At 43.3% G+C, this 19,337-nt stretch overlaps 1 protein-coding gene across 11 annotated transcripts in view; it reads left to right on the forward strand.

Moving 5' to 3' along the window:
• The window catches only part of nav2a (neuron navigator 2a), a 1,099,168-nt gene that overhangs the window by 663,394 nt on the left and 416,437 nt on the right, over positions 1 to 19,337 (forward strand). For all 11 annotated transcript variants that reach the window (XM_043705381.1, XM_043705372.1, XM_043705374.1 and 8 more), the window contains exons 2-3: positions 4,451 to 4,568; positions 8,451 to 8,503. In XM_043705381.1, coding sequence (XP_043561316.1) covers positions 4,451 to 4,568; positions 8,451 to 8,503 — 171 coding nt within the window. The remainder of the gene's footprint in view (positions 1 to 4,450; positions 4,569 to 8,450; positions 8,504 to 19,337) is intronic.

The following is a 19,337-nucleotide window of genomic DNA, read 5'->3' on the forward strand; positions in this document are numbered from 1 at the left end:
TCCCCCACCCCTCCATCATCACCCTCAGGCTCACACACCCCCTCTCCCACCCCCACACACCTTTCCTAGTGCCCATCGCAGCCTGCGATTTTAGGAAGAACTCCCTTTAAAATGTCTCAGTTTCTTATGTGGGAGTGAGGTTTTTTTCTAATTGGTCATGGCTCTGTTTTTATTCACCTGAGTGATTTGTCCACATCTGGGGGCAAGTCCACCATCTGCCCCTGTGTCTTTAGAACAATTCCATGTGAATGCAAGTCTTCTTTCTTTCCAAGTGTATTTAGCCTGGCTGTGTCTGCAGGTTTTTTGACAGTCGGTTCTCTGATACCACGGCAGTGGATCTTAGACAAGTTTGTGTTTTTGGTAAAATTGGGAAGCATTCCGAGATTCTAACCTGTTTGTAAGTCTATCTTGTTATTTAACACTCTGTGAACTGTTTATTTGAGTAAGCAAAGGATGTGGTTGAGTTAAAAAATGTGGTGCTGGAAAAGCACAGCTAATCAGGCAGCATCCGAAGAACAGGAGGGTCAACATGTTGAGCAATCACCTCTTTCTCCAGAGACTGCTGTCACATGGTTTATTGCACCATTATTGACATAGGCTGGCTATTTACTTGTTTGAGTAGTAATCCTTTATATTACATGGCCTATTGCTGGATAATTCCAGAGCTTTCCCATGGGCACCTTGTTCCCTCAGTTGCTGGGAAATAGTTAAGTCAAAACCCTGGACATGGCTCCCAAATGTATTCGAAAATAAAAGTCAATTTGAAAAACCCATGGGTTAACCTCAAACTCAGGTTGGAGCAAGAAACAAAGGTGAAAATCGTCCTATCCTACCTGGGCCACTCGACCCTTGAAACCTTTAGAATTACTTTTTAAAAATATAGCAAGTTCTAAACACACGAGCAGTTAAAACATATCTTACCACCAAATATAGGCACTTTCCAATGTTAGATCCATACAATTTCCAATCATATTAATTTTCCCCTAACTTAAACGCATAGAAATACTTCTGACTTTGTTATCGTTATTAACAGTTCTTTCTCAAGATTTATAACTTCTGTGTTTATTCCTCAACTTTAAATGTATTTCAGCTGGTTGGACCAGAAGATTAGTTTTGGAGGAGATATGCAGAAATGCTGTCAGTTTGTTGATGAATTCAAATAAAATTGTAATTTCCTGAGTTATTGATAGTTTGCAGCAATGCAGTGACAGATGAATGATTCCAAATGCTGGTGAACCAATGGCTGTAGACGGGTGTATGATTAAAATATTAGACAGAGGATGGAGAATGTTAAGTGCTTTGAATGATTAATACATACAACTGGCCTGCTGAACCCATCCCCAACAAGGGGTCTCCATGAAATGATGGCATTTGCAAAATAAATGTGCTAAATGTGTCAGAAACGTACCTACTTTCCCTATTCCCACACTCTTAACCTGGAGTTCCTCCAAATTTTCATCTCCAACGTTGCCCTTTACCCACCCCCCCCAGTCTGAAAACAGAATGTCAGTTCTTAATCTGACAACATCCGGTTGATCCTCACTGTTACCTCTCTGATTTCTTCCACTGTCTCAAAACTATCATACTATTTCTCCAACCTCCAGTAGTGTGTGAAAAAGATTGCTTCCAGCTAAGTACTGGGAAGATGGAAACCATTTGCTGTAACTTTTGATCCCTCTTGGTTGTTAAATTAGGCAGGATGGCTCTATCCTTACCATAATTGGTACATCAATGGCAGTGGTCAAGTCATGGATCTGTCGAGGCCCTTAATGGTCAACTAGCAGCTCACAAGCAGCCAAATAATGAAAACTTTAAGGCCTCTTTCCTGCAGACACAGGCACACCCTACTGACCTGGTGCAGTTATAGGGATGAACTGAGGGAGTGGTTCTCTATGCTCAGCCGTCTTATTTACCCCACCCCCCGGCCACAGAATTCCCTGTAGTGGAAAGGCCTCATGTGTGTCCCCTTGCCCAGCCATAGCTTCCCAATTTCCCACTCACCTTCCACTCTGCTCACCTCTTTGGGATCTCCCTGATTCGGCCTGGTAAGGCCACTACAGTTAAGTACCAGCCCAGGCTCCTCCATGACTCCTGGTTGGTTTCTGAACCTCGTGGTGATGCTGGGGCTGGACAGTTTCTAGCCATTTGACTGGGACAACCTCCCTTTTTGGGGCTGTTACCATGCCCTTCAGTGATTGAGGAGAGAAATCAGGGTGAGGGGCTTCTATTGTGCAGAGAGACCAGAGAAGATGGAAGTACTTTCTTTGAATTGAAGTTCTCAAGGACGTTTAACAGGGATGTTTAAAATAATGAAGGGGTTTGGTCATACAGACATGAAGAAACTCTCCAAGTGAGTAGTGGCTAGTAGCCGTAAAGCCATAAAGCATCAAGCTGAAGTGATTTGGAAAATGAAACTGAGTTGTTATGGTCAGAGAAACCTGACTGAGTGGCAGAAGCAGAGTCAAACTGACCTTCGAAAGAGAATTGAATGTGTGGTTGGTGGAACGATTTGTTGGATAAATTGGGAGGGGAGCGCGGCTGATTGAGCCGACACTAGATGGATATAGAGTTTATTGTCATGTGTACTTCTGCAAGAAAAATACAATGAAAAGCTTTATAAGTTGCCCGACCATGGCGCTTTATGTGAGTGACATAAGTCATCTGTAACAATAAAAGTAAATTTAAGACAAACATTCATCACAATTCAGTTAACAGCTCCTGGGCTGAGAGAACGATGAAACACATGGCAGGGATGAAACTATCGATCCATGACATCCGTCACACTGGGCCACCAGAAAAACTGGACCAGAAACCTCCACTGAAGAAAACTGCCAAGCCAGGCCAAGACCACCACCCCTGGATGAAACCACCATGCCAGACCACCCGTAAATCTGAGCCGGAAGCCTCCTGTGTTGTAAACTTTTATCGTTCTCAGAAGAACAAAAGCTCCCCTGGGGATTGGCCATGGTTTAGTTCCTCGATCACTGCTGGTTTAGATCATTTCAGCCAGAGAGGTACCAAACCTAGCCTTCACGATCCTAATGTGGCCAACCAATCTGTCCAAAGACTGCTACTGGAAAGTATTACATGTCTGTGTATTGGGAAAGTGCAACGTAAGACTATACGAAATAGGAACAGGATAAGCCTTTTGGTTCCTACTCTGCCACTCAATAGCATCTTGGCTGATTCAACATTCCTCACATCCACTTTCCTTGCCCTTTAGCTGTAGCCCTTGACTCCCTGACTGATCAAGAATCTATCTCAGCCTTAATGATACACAATGACTCCACCCCCACAGCTCTGTGTGGCAAGGAATTCCAAAGACTTACAATGCTCTGAGAGAGAGGAAATTCCTCCTCATCCCAGACTTACATTGATGCCCCTTCATTCTGAGACTATCTCTGGTCCTCGACTCTCCCATGAGGGGAAACATTGAGTGATATTGCCCTGCACTGTGAGAAAGCCTTTCAACATACTACTCACTTAAAGGTGGTTAGTACACACATGTTGAACTATACCCCAGTAAGAATTACATCTGACGTTAATGTCTGAAATTTACCACAACACAAAAAATGCTTCTCCCATAATTCAAAAAGTTTTATCATTATACTTGAAGAGAACAAAGTTTCATTTGTAGTTAAATTCTCAGAACCAGTGCTTCCAAACTGACTGTCATGGAATATTTATAAACTGTTTGACTCCAAGTGCCTTATTGTATTGTGCAAATTATTAATGTTGCCAAAAAAAATTAAATATTCTTGAGTACAGTGAAAGCTTATTACTGTCAGCTTAAAAAGTCATTGTTGAGAGGAATGCATGATATGTAAATGGCACATTTCTGTACATAAATTGTAGTTGGTTCAAAAGAAGAGAACGTGTGTTTGTATGTGGAGTGCGTGTGTGTGTATGTGGTGTGAGTGTGTGTGTCTACATTGATCGCAGTGAGGCAGAGAGGAACATTACCCAACCAAGTGTAACAGGAAGGAAGTATACAAACTGAAGAAAGTGTGTACTCTAAATTCAAATGTAAAGATGTACAAAGAGTATGCAATGGTTCAGAAGGCAACTGTTACATCTTCCAAGAATGTACTATAAATGCTAGTTATTTGCTGCTGTTGCTTTATTGTTATATCAATAAGTTGTCTGTCTCACTAAGTCATTGTGCGTTAAAAGGTTCTTTGGCATCCTTTAAGCACTCTTTTCAAAATTCTGAATGTTCTCACTGTGCAGGGCTCAATAATTATGCAGCACAGTCATCTGCATGTAAATAGAAAGCATGTTGGAATTCCTGCAAAAATACGAGGGATTCGAGCTTCTAATCGAACACTATTCATTGCTTGTATGATGCTCAACTACTTGCTTTCAACATTGAGAGTGCACATCATACTGAATGACTTGCTATTGGTCCTGATTGCTGGAGTGAAACATTGTACCTTGTTTTGTTCAACAGATTTATACCGACTGGGCCAATCATTACCTGGTGAAGTCTGGCCACAAGCGGCTTATCAGGGACCTGCAACAGGATGTGAGGGATGGTGTGCTCCTGGCTGAGATCATCCAGGTTGTAGGTGAGCGGTGCCTTTGATCTCTTTGGCGTGGCTCTTGTGGAAAAGAAAATAACTTTGCTGGCTGCTTGCTTTGATGGTGCCAGTTCCCCAACCTCAGGATGACACCTGATTACAATTGTATTAAATCCAGAACAGACAGCCTACTCTGAAACAGGTATTTCAAGATTAGAGTGTCAGAGTAGATGTTGAGAGCACGAGCCTAGTGCAATTCCCTTAAACCGTGCAGGTGCACAGCTTGTTCCTTGCTTGGCGAATAGTGTGCCAATGTCAGTCGCAGCATTGACTTCTGGTCCTGGCTGCACATGCATCTGGAGCTCCAGCCAGAGGGAAACAAATTAGTGGGAACACTGATTCGAGGATGTTCCATTCTTGCAGGGAATCTGGAACTAAGGTTTAAAATTAAAGAGTTACCCATTTAAGGTGGGAATGTGGATGATCTTTTCACTCAGACTATTGTTGATCTTTGGAGTTCTCTTCTATAGTGAGGAATGGGAGGTGGGTTATTGAGTACTTCAGGGCCACATTAGGCATACTCTGGTCAACGAGAGAATCTAGGGTTATAAAGGACGCAGAATTTTGGACACCACAATCAGATCAGCCATGTCCATATTAACTTATGGAACAGGCTTGACATTGCTCCCATTTCTTATGACCTCATCCATTGTATTACACGTGAAGTGAAGAAGGAAGGGAAAGAGAGATTGGATTAAAAGGGTGATAAAAAAGACATTTAAAAATAAATAATGATAACATTTTTCTGAATCTCCGACTGTAACTAGAAATGGCAGGGAAGGTGGCAAGAAGAGAAACTAATCAGGCAGGAGTCACTTGAGTGATACCTGCCCCCCACCTCCCATTGCTGTCTCCTCAGTGATCCAACCCCTGAGGCAAAGATTCATAAGTGATCAACCTGAGTCACCACCAAATAAGTGGCCAATTAACTGCCACTTATGGTCTCTGGATTACTGGTCGGAAGTGGGTACTGCAGATGCTAGAGATTAGAGTCAAGATTAGACTGGTGCTGGAAAAGCACAGCAGGTCAGGCAGCGTCCGAGGAGCAGGAGAATTGACATTTCAGGCAAAAGCCCTTCATCAGGAAGGGCAGGTCGGTGAAGGGCCTTTGCCCGAAATGTCGATTTTCCTGCTCCTCAGATGCTGCCTGACCTGCTGTGCTTTTCCAACACCACTCTAATCTTGACTCTGGATTACTAGTGACAATTCTGGGGACATGGGGTGGAGAGTGCTGCACACAGCAGTCCCGTATAACCGCATATTCTGGCATTTCACAGACTCCCAGTTCAACTGTTTATTCCGCAGCGCTGCGGAGTCTGTGGACCATGTTTGTGTTGGTTGTGAAGGCTTCCATCCCCTTTTTAGTCTTTTATTGGTGTTTTTGTTGTGCGTCAGTCCCAAGCTTCTAATCTTTGAGCAATTGGTGCAGAGGAGTATGGCAGATTTGAGGACCTCCTCCTGGGTCTGGCCAGATGGCAATAAACAGGTCCAGGCAGCAGCCTGCTTATCTTCCACGGTTATGTTTGAGCATGAGTGTCTTTGGAGAGGAAACACACAATGTCTCCCAATGCTCTCTGTGACTTTAGAGAGAGGTGGGCACCACAGGGGATACAGTGCTTTACTTTCCCCATCAAACTCCATTTTGATTTATTCCCCTCCCTCGCTCCCTACACACCTACCCCCCCCCCCCTCCCCTCACTTTTTGATGTTAGCATTGCCCTTTACAGGCTTTGCTTGTAAATATTAAATTGGTCACACAGGTGTTTTCCTGGTGGTAGACAAAAGATATCTAGGTCGTCATTAGATTCTTAATTCCAGATTTTTATTGAATTCAAAATCCACCATCTGCCATGGATTTGAATCTGAGCCCTCAGAACATTACCTCAGTTTCTGGATTACTCGCTCAATAACATGAATAATGTGAAGCCATCTCCTCCCCTGAAAGGACACTGAAAGCCAATCTCCTGCCCTTGCCCCTGACACCATTTCCTGCTCAGCCCCAGCCTATGATTTCCCTTTATAAACCTTTCTGCTGGACCTGGCCGTTAGTGATGCTCCAGCCAGTAGCCTGGGCCTCTGACCCGTCCCTGTTGCTCACTCTGGCCTCTGATTGGCAGAGCTCCAAGTGGGGCAGGACATCCCTGATTGGCTGAGAAGCCCACCAATTTACCATTTAAGTCTCTGATCAGCAGAGCCAGGGAGAGGAATCATGGGCATTGATGTTTTTCCTCCATCCCCATCCCCAATCCCCAACAGTTTCTGCAATGTGTTTCAGATTCCCATAGAACAGTGTAGCACAGAAGGAGGCCATTCAGCCCATTGAGTCTGTATCAGTCCTTTCAAAGATCAAATTGATCAATAGCACAGTCAGTCCTACCACACACCCTACCCTGGCTATTTCTTTCCTTCCTGATTGTGCAAGTATCTTTCCAATTTCCTTTTGAATGCTAATTTGATGTTGTATCCAATTCAGAATCTGGGAAGGAGTGCATTCCAAATTGCAACTACACTTTGTGTTAATATTTTTCGCCTTTTTGCCAACCAAATGGAATGTAGTTCAATCTGGGTCATCTGATGATCAGCCACTGAAAACAGTTTTTACTTATTCTTGTTAAACCTCTCATTGTTTTATATTCCATCAAATCTCCTCGGCTCTTAAGAGCTTCTCTTGTCCTTGCTCCACCTGCTGCCAGTTGTTCAAGCGTGTCAATGACCAACTAAAAGACCCTACTGTGCCATCCCATTCTAATAAATCTCTTCTGAACCCTCTGTGAAGCCTGTGGATAGGAAGAAGGAGTTTGGGCTCAGAAATGCTGTCTTTTGCATGAGATGCTAAACCTGAACTTCCATGTCCGGGGAATTAAAAGGTCCCTGGGGACGGCATTTGAGAAGAGCAGGGGAATTCTGCCTGCATTCCAACCAACAGTCGGTATCCCAAATAAAAAAAACAACTTAATAAACTATGAGACATAGGAGCAGAAGTAGGCCATTCAGCCCATTGAGTCCGCTATCCCGTTCAGTGAGGTCATGGCTGATCTGATCATTTTCAACTCCATTTTCCTGCCATTTCCCATAACATTTGATTTCCTTCCTGAAAAGGCAGTTGAAACAGAGTCTTTGAATAGTTTTAAGGCAGAGGTGAATACATTCTTGATGTGTCAGAAGGTAAAAGATTTATAGGAATTTAGATTTATGGTCATACTCAGATCAGCTTTGATCCTGTGAATGATGAAGTAAGATCGAGGGGCTGAATGGCCTGCTGCTGCTACACGTGTGCATGTTTGAGCAGTTTTGTACACTAACAACACGACTGCTGTGTCAGATGTGGGGGAATTCCCACACAGGGTGGCGTGGGATGGCACAGTAGGGTCTTTTAGTTGGTCATTGTCATGCTAGAACAACTGGCAGCAGGTGGGGCCAGGAGAAATCAGTTCAGAGGTGAAAGGTAAACAAAGTGTTTGAACTTCAGCAGCTAAATGCACTTGCCGTGGAGGCTTCAGTCAGTTTCCATCTGTGCTTTCCCTGTCTTTTTTTTAGTGTCTAGAGTAATCATGAATCCTAGTCCTGCCCATGACAGTGTGGCATACTTGACCCACCACCGATGAGGCTTGTGCATGCAGACTGTTGATGGAGACCAAAGAGAAACCCGTGTGGAAGGGGTTAAACAGAGCTGTTGTACAGTTGTCTGCTTTTAGGAGATGACCTTGCTCCTCAGCTGCTGTGGGTTGGGTAGATGCCACCCAGCTGAAATCCTGATGAGTGTACCTCTGCTTTGGTGAGGTTGCTTGTTGATGACTTGCCGTACTTGCAACGAGCTGTTCTGTTCAATAAGCTGAGAAACTTAAACACACCACTTCCTTCATTTTTCAGCACATGAAAAGATTGAAGACATCAACGGCTGTCCGAAGAATCAATCTCAGATGGTGAGTAGCCTATTCACTTCCTCACCCTCCCGCATTTCAGACATTGCACTGTAGAAATAGAACAGTTTATTTTCAGAGCTATTTCACTGGAATGGGTTTTGAAATTACTCTGCATGTTTTTGAATTGGTTGCTCCAAGCACTTGAACACATTAATCCAAATAAAACAATTTACTCTGCAGCTTGTGTCGGTTAGAATAGGGGGGAATGTTCAGCACAGACTAACATCTTAATCCTCACAAAGAAAGAAAGATCTCACCTCACGAAAAATGCTCATTCGTGAGCATTTTGAGAAGATTGTCAACATAATGTGTAATGTGTTGTGTTAATGTCCACAAGTTACATTTTTTCATTGATCTCAATCATTTCTTTTTGGAATCTTCTTCCAAGCTTTCCTATTCACACTTGTTTGGCTGAAAATAAAAATAGCGTTGGAATCCTGAAGTTATTCGCAATTGAAAATCTGATTTGTTCCTAAACCCTACTTTAAAATAGCAAGGCTGCGGAGCAAAAATGTGCAGGCAGGTTAAATTTAGGCAGTCGCTGTGTTTTGAGGAGGGCCCAGTGGATGATTGATGAGCTGATCCAAAGAATAACGAAGTGTGTCGAAAGAAGCACATTATCTGGAATTGCACTTCAACAGAAAGAAAGGTTGGGACAGCTTTGTATCTGGACAAGTGGATAATAATGAGCAGGATGGCACAGCCACTTGGAGGGCCTGGTGAGGTTGCTATGAGGAAGTAAGGAATAGGTTTTCTGTCATGTCTTGCCACTCTGTTACATTCCTGATTTGTCGTCAAATGGAGACTAGACATTCCTCAATAGGGAAGTGGATATCACTGTTAATCCAGTCTTGCATGGCTGTTTGTTAGGGGCTATGAAGCTAGGGGTGATGAAGGGGTGGGCGAGCAGCTGGTAGGCAGGAAAGTGGAGTTCAGTCTATCATCAATTCTGCCATGATCAGACTGTACAATGGAGTAGTTGTGTGGGGCTGAATGGTCTTCAGCTGCTCGTGGATTACAACCTTTCAATCTGATGCTCAACACAAACAAAATATGCTGAAGAAGAAGGGTCTGCTTTCTCTCCACAGATGCTGCCAGACCTGCTGAGTTTCTCCAGCAATTTGTTCCAGAGATAACAGAGCTGTTGGGAGCAGGTCAGTCTCTAACACCAATTAGTGCACACCTCAAGGAGAGTGCGGGAGGCAATAACACTATAGTTAAGTGAAGGACTGATACTGGAAATCTGACTTAAAGACAGAACGTGCAGGAAATGCTCAGCAAGGTTGGCAGCCTCTATCTGAGTCAGCTTCTCATTCAATAAATCATCCGAACAATTCGGAGGAAAGATTGGACTGGGACCTCAATGTCAGCAACATGCATAATGCTGATTGGAAGCTGATGAAGCTTTTTAATGAGTATAGTCTTTCTTAGCCTCAAGGCATAGCCTAATTTCTCTGAGATGTATTTGCTAATGTAGCAATGAGTCATGTGGATTAAGAATGTCCCAGGTTTGGTCATTGGTATGCAATCACATCCCAGATATTAACTTCAGGAAAGATGCCGACTTGAGCAGAGGAGGCCGAGATAGATCATCCACTCAGCACTCCTGGATGAAGGTTGTTCTGGAAGCTTCATCCTTATCTTTTGCATTGATGTGCTGGACTCTTCCATCATTCAGGATGGGGATACTTATAGTGACTCTTCCTCCACTTGCAATGGCTTCTTTGCAGACTTGTGCACCATTCTCTCAATGATCTGTCTTTGGCTGCCTCATTCACCACCTTTCACGGCTGGGTGTGGCAGGAATGCAGAGCTTAGATCTGATCTGTTGGTTATGGAATCACCTAGCTCCATCTCACACTGGTTGTTTATGCTGTTTGGCATGCAAGTAGTCCTGTTTGGTGGCTTCACCAGGTTGACACTTCATCTTCAAGAATGTCTGGCTGTGCTCCTAGTATGCCCTCCTGTACTCTCCACTGAACCAGGCATTGAGCCCTGGCTTGATGGTAATGGTTGAATGGGGAATATGCCAGGCTGTGAGGTTGCAGTTTGTGCTGGAGTACAATTCTGCTGCTATTGAGGGCCCACAGCACCTCATGGATGCTCAGTCTTGATTTGCTAGATCTGTTCAAGCTCTGTCCCATTTAGTTCAGTGATTATGCCACACAACGCTATGGAGGGTATTCTCAATGTGAAGGCGGCACTCTGTCTCTATGAGGACTCTGCAGTGGTTGCTGTTTTCGATACTGTCATGGGCAGATGCATTTGCAGACAGCAGATTAGTGACGATGGGGTCAAAAATCTTAAAATCACTTTCTGTTTTCCATGGGTTTCCTTGGGTGTCATTAATTCTCACTTCAGAGACTTCCGCAATCCACAACAAATGGGATATTTACAGCTTGCCTCAAAGTGGCTTTACTAATTGAAAACTGTCTGTATCCACGGCAGCAGCGCAGAATGTCAATTCTGACAATATCCCCTTTTCTGATCAACACATCTAGCGCTGCATTCGAAAGTGGAGGCCATTTGTTTCTTACTATGTTGGCTTCCAGTTGCCTGTACCAAAGCACACCCTTTTAAGAGATAAAGGCTGATCTTACATAACGCCAGGAGCATTAGATGTCATTGCTCTCATGAGGTGAACTGTCAATCCTTGGCTCACATGTCATTGTAGGTATGCGAACTCAATAATTAGCAGTCTTGATTCATTCCATCTCTGACTTGCATCCATGTGATGAGGCAAGTAGTTAAGTGAGTGACTAAGTCAAATAAGGAAGAGCTTGAATTTAAGTTGTGTGTAATTACATATTTACTTTGACTCAAAGTGCTTTGAGTATTGAAGGAATTGACCAGGTTTGGTCCCAGTCTGTTCTGATGTATCTATTATGAGGGAGCCGGTGCTGTACCTCCAATTAGGGAGGAGCTGTTTACCACAGATTCCAGTGCTGAATTGTTATTTCTATGGCTTAGCGTGTTTATAAGTTGGAAGAGGAGAAGATGATGATTTTCTAGTAATCAACTATTCGTCAGGCCTTCTTTGTTGACGAGCACATCTGAGTAACCATCAGCTGCAGCAGGTGACTGAGAGCTATTTTCCCTGATTTTGCTGAAAGAATCAGTTTTGGAGAGGGCTATGTGGAAGTGATTATACATTTATATCTCCTGATGGTGGAATGAACAAAGAACTGAAAAAAACTCCAATTTCACCTCAACTCCAAAAAGGAAGTGAATTAATTCTCCTTGTGTCCCTCAGTTAACTTCTAGAACAAATACCTTTACAATTCCCTTTCAAACTCACTGCTATCGGCAGGATTACAGGTCCCTCTGAACAGCCCATTCCAAACGTGAACCATTCTCAGCTTGGTAATATGTAGTCATAGAGCCATAGCGACATACAGCATGGAAACAGACCCTTCAGTCCAACTCATCCATGCCGACCAGATATCCTAACCTAATCTAGTCCCACTTGCCAGCACCCAGTCCATAGCCCTCAAAACTCTTCCTATTTGTATACCCATCCAGATGCCTTTTAAATGTTACATGTACTAGCCTCCACCACTTCCTCTGGCAGCTCATTCCGTATGTATACCACCCTCTGAAAAAATTGCCTCTTAGGTCTCTTTTATATCTTTCTCCTCCCACCTTAAACCTATGCCCTCTAGTTCTGGACTACCCCACCCCAGGAAAAGACTTTGTCTGTTTAACCTATCCATGCCCCTCATGATTTTATAAACCTTTATAAGGTCACCCCTCAGTCTCCAACACACCCAGGGAAAACAGCCCCAGCCTGTTTAGCCTCTCCCTATAGCTCAAATCCTCCAACCCTGGTAACACCCTTGTAAATCTTTTCTGAACCCTTTCAGGTTTCACAACATCCTTCTGATAGGAAGGAGCCCAGAATTGCACGCAATATTCCAAAAGTGATAAAGAGATCATTGAAGCATAGAAATAGGAACAGGAATAGGCGATTTAAGCCCTCAAACCTGCTCCACCATTTAATGTGATCATGGCTGATCATCGAGCAGAATACCCTAATTCCCACCCCAACCCCCATATCCCTTGATCCTTTAGCCACAAGAGCTATATCGACCCCTTCTTGAAAATGCATAATGGTATGATGGCTGGTGAATGGGTTACAATAATTCTTCCATCCCTTCAATAGCAACTTGCATTTGTATCATCCTCTAACATAGTAAATGGCCATTTCTCATCTTTCTAAATCCCATTTGACATAGTGGACCAAGACCTCCCCATCATCATCCAGTTTTGTGAGACTGTGCACACCTGGATCTGATCTTACCTTCCTGGTCATTGCTAGAAAGCCACTTACAATGGCTTCTTTGCACACTCCTGCATCATTCCCCCAATGATCTGTCTTTGGCTGCCTCCTGCTTCTTATTTAGATGCTGATCCTGAGTGTTATTATCATAGCACAACTTGCCAAATGTCAAGTACAGAATGTTTCTCCAGCTAAAGATTGCGAAGGCCAAAAGAACTATCTTCTTACCAGCCCAAGTGCTCTTCCCTCGATACTGACTTCATCCTTCTCCTTAGGAACTGTCTCAGGCCGAACTAGGCGGCTTGCAACCTCCATACCAAATTTGATCCTGCAGTGAGTTTCTGATCAGAACACCACATGATCACCAGGACCACCCATTTCCAAATCTACCACACTACCTGCCTCTACACCTGTCTCAATTTATTTATCACTGAAACACACACCCATGTCTTTCCCATTCGAGACTTCACTATCCCATGGTTGACTGGCCTACTGCCTGTTAACTCGAGGTCATCAAAACTCTGATACTTGCATTCCAACTAGAAACAAATCCCATCTCCTATGATCCTTGTGGTCGCTAATGCCCTGGTTAACAGTGTTAACACTCATCATTGTTTTTAATCACTTCAGCCCTTCACTTCTCTCTATTTCTGGAATCTTCTCAAACTGAAAAACTCTTTGAAGTGTCAAGGTGAATGTGAGGACTACAGATGCTGGAGTTTTACCTGCACTTCCACACACGTCATTTACTGTATCCGTTGCTTCCGATGCAGTCTGCTCTCCATTGGTGAGACAGGACGCATATTTGCAGAGCGCTTCAGAGAACATCTCCGTGATACCTGCACCAACCAACCCCACCGCCCTGTGGCCAAACCCTTCAACTCCCCCTCCCACTCCGCCAAGGACATGCAGGTCCTGGGCTTCCTCCATCGCCACTTCCTTACTACCCGATACCTGGAGGAAGAACGCCTCATCTTCTGCCATGGGACCCTCCAACCCCAGGGCATCAAAATGGATTTCATCAGTTTCCTCATTCCCCGCCCCCCACCTTACCCCAGATCGAACTTTCCAACTCGGCTCCACCCTCATGACCTGTTCCTATCTGTCCATCTTCCTTCCCACCTATCCACTCCACCCTCCCCTCCGACCTATTACCTTTACCCTCACCTCCATCCACCTATCGCACTCTCAGCTACCTTCCCCCAGCCCCACCCCCCCTCGCCCCATTTATCTCTCCAACCCCTCGGCTCACAACCTCATTCCTGATGAAGGACTTTTGCCCAAAACGTCAATTCTCCTGCTCCTGGGATGCTGCCTGACTTGCTGTGCTTTTCCACCACTACACTCTTTGAAGTATCTGTTTGTCTCCAATGCTGGCCTCTTGACTATCCTCAGCCTCGAGTACACTACTATTATTGTCAGTACCTTCACCTGTCTGGATCCAAAGCTCTGGAATTGTCTCCTTAAACCTTTCCCCCTTTCTATCTCTCTTTCCTTTTGAAGCAATATCTTACAGCCTTCTTCTTTGACCAATGACTTGTTCATTTATCGTAATGTCTGTTGATACAGTTCAGTGTCAAATATTGTTTGCCAGCACTCCTGTGAGGCACCTTGTGGCATTTGATTTGGAATGTTAATGGGGCTATTGCAATAAATCCTTCTTCTTGTCAGCATTATTTTTGCTGAAAGCCAGTTTTCAGTAAAAATGTCAACATTCTGACATTATTGCTATAGATTGTCCTTAGGGATTGTTCAATTCTGGCTACGGATGGTTACACTCTTGCCTTGGAGTCTACTTTTCCAAGCCACACATCCTAAGTCATGCCTCACCGCATCATAATTTCCCTGACCCCAGCTATAACTCTTGCCTTGTAGTACATACTTATCCCTCTCCATCACGAGAGTAAAAATCACCGAATTAAAGTTCGGTTTTACAGTTATTTGAAGACGGAGAGAAAGAGAGTAGTCTCTATGTTATCATCGGAGAGAGAGTAGATTCCATGTTAGAAGTGTTGCAGACAGTTGTACTGCAGCGACAGTAGCTGAGCTGCACAGATTCTGAAGAGTTAAGCGCAACTGGGTGGTTCTCTAGTGGAGTGAAGATTTTGAAGAGATCCTGAGGAGCTACGAAAGTGGGACGGTCAGTACCCGAATTTTGATGAGGTAGTGAGAGGCTTAGAAGGAGCCTGTGAGCTTGAATATTGCAAACAGTCGTTTTTTTTTTTGGAAAGATCTTGTGTATTGATGAAAGAATGATGCTTTGTCCAAGCTTTACATCTTGCACTCACCAGTACAATTGGCAGGAATATCCGTGTAAAAGAAAAACAGCATTTCTACTGTATGACTGGAGATTGCTTCTTGGTTTGAGCAACTGGCAAAGCCAGCTGTGTCAAGCTGCTTTAGCCACTTGCTGCCATCAAGTCTAAATGACATTCTGTATATCACACTGACAAATAATATGGTGCATGGCATTAAGAGCTGGTGTGATTCCTGGGTATTTGGGTACTGTGCCCTAAAGACTGGTGAACCATGTGAAATATATATCCCTTTGGCTTTTCAGTTATCACATAGCCTATGCTTTCAAAATTCAAAACACAGTGTTGGTCATTATGACGTGATGCCACATTCGACAGCAATTAGAAAATAATCCCAAGTGTGCTGAGAATTACACTGACAGCCAACATAGGATTGGGCTCAGTGTGGTACACTTACATACACTGGAAGCTGCAGGTATCAGTAAACATGTATTTTGTTTTATACATGAAAGAAAGTTGGAGATGGTGGAGAGTCAGAGTGGATAAAAAGTGGAACTGGAAAAAGCACAGCAGGTCAGGCAGCATCAGAGGAAGAGGAGAGGAAAGTTCAGAACCTTTCAATCTGAACCATCGACTCCCGTCCTCCTCTGATGCTGCTTAACCTGCTGTGTTTTCTCCAGCTCCACTCTTTATCCTATCTGAAAGAAAGTATCTGCCTTATTTCAACAAAATAGGTGACAACCATAAGCTAGTTGAAAGCCAAAATACCTGGTTTAAGATTTTAAAAAAGCTTATCAGTCAACTGGCAGTTGCAAGTGTTAAGTACAAAGCTAATTGAGAGTGTGCAGAATAACAGCATTCCGACTGCAAGTCCAAACAGCAGGTCTGCCAAGCCTTTGTCCTCAGTGCACTCCTCTACAATGGTAAGACCTGCACACACATGCTGGGCAGGAGAAACACCCTCCTTGTTACAGTTATATCCTCAGCATCCCTTGAAAGGACAAGGACATTGACTTAGAGGCCCTGGGCTATGCTAATTGCATCAGCAAATACTCAGTGCTGAGCTTGTGACATTTGCACTGGCTCAGCCACACTCATGGATAATGACCAGTTACCCAAAGACCTTCTGTACAATGGATTGGTCATTGCACTATGACCTCCAAGGTGTCTATATCGCTGCTACAAGGTGACCTGCGAGCAAGATATGACGATGGCTGACATTTATGGGCGGCACGGTGGCTCAGTGGTTAGCACTGCTGCCTCACAGTGCTAGGGACATGAGTTCAATTCCTGCCTCGGGCAAGGAACAAGAGAAACCAGAGGCCCGCAAATCATCCACCTTGACTGCCAGGCCAGAGTAGGGTTCCTGAGCCACATCATGAAATGTTTGTCCCTGTTAAATCCACTGATGGGATATGAGCATCAGTGAATGGGGCAACATTTATTTCCCATCTCCAATTACCTTCAACTACTTTCCAGGCCTTTTCATGGTTAAGAATCAGCTACGTTATTGTGGGCCGAGATTCACATGGACAGACTCAGGAAGGAGGGTAGATTTCATTATTTCCTTCCGTAATGGAGCTTCAGAGATGGTGGGATTTGACCTTATGTCCCCAGAGCATTAGTGTGGGACTCAGGATCGCTAGGCCAGTGGCATTACCACAGCACTGGGTCGAGATTAGAGTGGTGCTGGAAAAGCACAGCAGCTCAGGCAGCATCTGAGGTGTAGGAAAATCGATGTTTCAGGCAAAAGCCCTTCATTACCACAGTACCGCCAGCCCAGCACAGACCTCACAAGAAAGTGGACTTGTTGCCTTGACCAGAAAACAATTACACAGAAAATTGTTTGTTTTCTGAAGTAAGTCTGTGTATTAAGAGTAGAAAAATAAAATGCAATCATTATTCAGGAATAATTTTCAGTGTAACTGAATCTAATTCAAATTTTGTAGAACTCTCAGTCTATTAAGATTTTACTTCTGACTGCCTGAAACATTTATCATGCCAATTTTAAAAGAATTAAATGATGCTTTGCTGTTACTTGAAACCTAGAGTACTTTCAAATGAGTGGAGATCATTAGCAAAATGCATTTAGCCAATGAAAAATCATTCTCCATTAGAATATGTTAAATTGGTCTTGATTGTTCTCACAGAATCAATAAAAAAATATTGTGAATATCTAAAAGGACATGTTACAGTGGCAGGTGCATGATGAAAATAAAAACAGATTGGTCTCTTAGAAATTGGAATGATGACAACTGTGGGCAAGATTGAAGAAGATGCACAATATAGAATGTGTACTGTAAAGAATGTGTGTTGTATTGAATATGTACTGTACAGAATGTCTACTGCATAAAATGTGTACTGTACAGAATGTCAACTGATTAGAATATGTAACGTATAGAATGGACATTCTATAGAATGTGTTGCAGTCCAACTGATTGGCATCGTAAAGAAGATGCACCTAGTATAAAAATAATACACACTCCACTTGAAGCTGAAAGTATTTATGCAACTTGCTGTTCTTTCCTCTACTCCTATTTTCAGGCAAGTGTTAGAATGTCTGCTATAAAACAGTTACTTCCCTGAAGATTAGCGGTTGATATTTCAAAAGCAAAATATAATTCCTCCTTGTCTTTTTGCAAGATAAATATGGATATGCAACACCCTCTGAACTCACTTAGGTTCACTTTGCAGTAGCACCTTATAGTTCCCAGTCATTTTAGCATCTGATTTTATATCTTTAATAATTCACTGGCTTTTGCTTGGTTTGGAAATCTATTTCAGCTCAGTTTGCCTTATTTTAATTTCAACATGTGTCCATTTATTTTATGTTTTTATCTCGGGTTGAAATGATATGCTGGATTCTTATTTATTTATTATGTTGCATTAGAACATAGAACATTACAGCGCAGTACAGGCCCTTCGGCCCTCAATGTTGCGCCAACATGTGGAACCAATCTGAAGCTCATCTAAACTACAGTACTCCATTCTCATTCAATATGCCTATCCAATGACCATTTGAGTGTCCTTAAAGTTAGTGAGTCTACTACTGTTGCAGGCAGTGCGCTCTACACCTCTGCTACTCTCTGAGTAAAGAAACTACCTCTGACCTCTGTCCTATATCTATCACCCCTCAATTTAAAGCTATGTCCTATCATGTCAGCCACCTCCATCTGAGGAAAAAGGCCCTCCCTGTCCACACTATCTAACCCTCCGATTATCTTACATGTCACAATTAAATCACCTCTCAACCTTCTTCTCTCTAATGAAAACAGACTCAAGTCCCTCTGCCTTTCCTCATATGACCTTCCCTCCATACCAGGTAACATCCTAGTAAATCTCCTCTGAATCCTTTCCAAAACTTCCACATCCTTCCTATAATGCGGTTACCAGAACTGTATGCAATACTCCAAATGCGGCCCCACCAGCATCTGTATAGCTACAGCACGAACTGAAGGTTCTGAAACTCAATCCCTCTACCAATCAAAGCTAACGCACTGTATGTCTTCTTAACAACCCTATCAACCTGGGTGGCAACTTTCAAGGATCTATGTACCTGGACAACAAGGTCTCTCTGCTCATCTACATGACCAAGAATTTTACCATTAGCCCAATGCTCTTTATTCCTGTTACTCCTTCCAAAGTGAATCACCTCACAATTTCCATATTAAACTCCATTTGCCACCTTTCAGCCCAGTTCTGCAGCTTAACTCTCTGTAATCCACAAAATCCTTTGTCACATCCACAACTCTAACGACCTTAGTGTCATCCGCAAACTTACTAACCCATCCTTCTATGTCCTCATCCAGGTCATTTATAGAAATGACAAACAGTAGCGGACCCAAAACAGATTCTTGTGATACCCCACTAGTAACTGAACTCCAGGATGCACATTTCCCATCAACCACCATCCTCTGTCTTCGTTCAGCTAACCAATTTCTGATCCAATCTGTTAAATCACCCCCAATCCCATGCCTCCGTATTTTGTGCAATAGCCTACCGTGGGGATCCTTATCAAGCACCTCACTGAAATCCATATACACCACATCAACTGCTTTACTCTCATCCACCTGTTTTGTTACCTTTTCAAAGGACTCAATAAAGTTTGTGAGGTACGACCTACCCTTCACAAAACTGTATTGACTATCCCTAATCAACTTATTCCTCTCTAGATGATTATAAATCCTATCTCTTATAACCTTTTCCAACACTTTACCCACAACTGAAGTAAGGCTCACTGGTCTATAATTACCAGGGTTGTCTCTACTCCCCTTTTTGAGCAAGGGAACAACATTTGCTA

This window comes from Chiloscyllium plagiosum, chromosome 16, assembly GCF_004010195.1.
Source record: "Chiloscyllium plagiosum isolate BGI_BamShark_2017 chromosome 16, ASM401019v2, whole genome shotgun sequence".
Lineage (NCBI taxonomy): Eukaryota > Metazoa > Chordata > Chondrichthyes > Orectolobiformes > Hemiscylliidae > Chiloscyllium > Chiloscyllium plagiosum.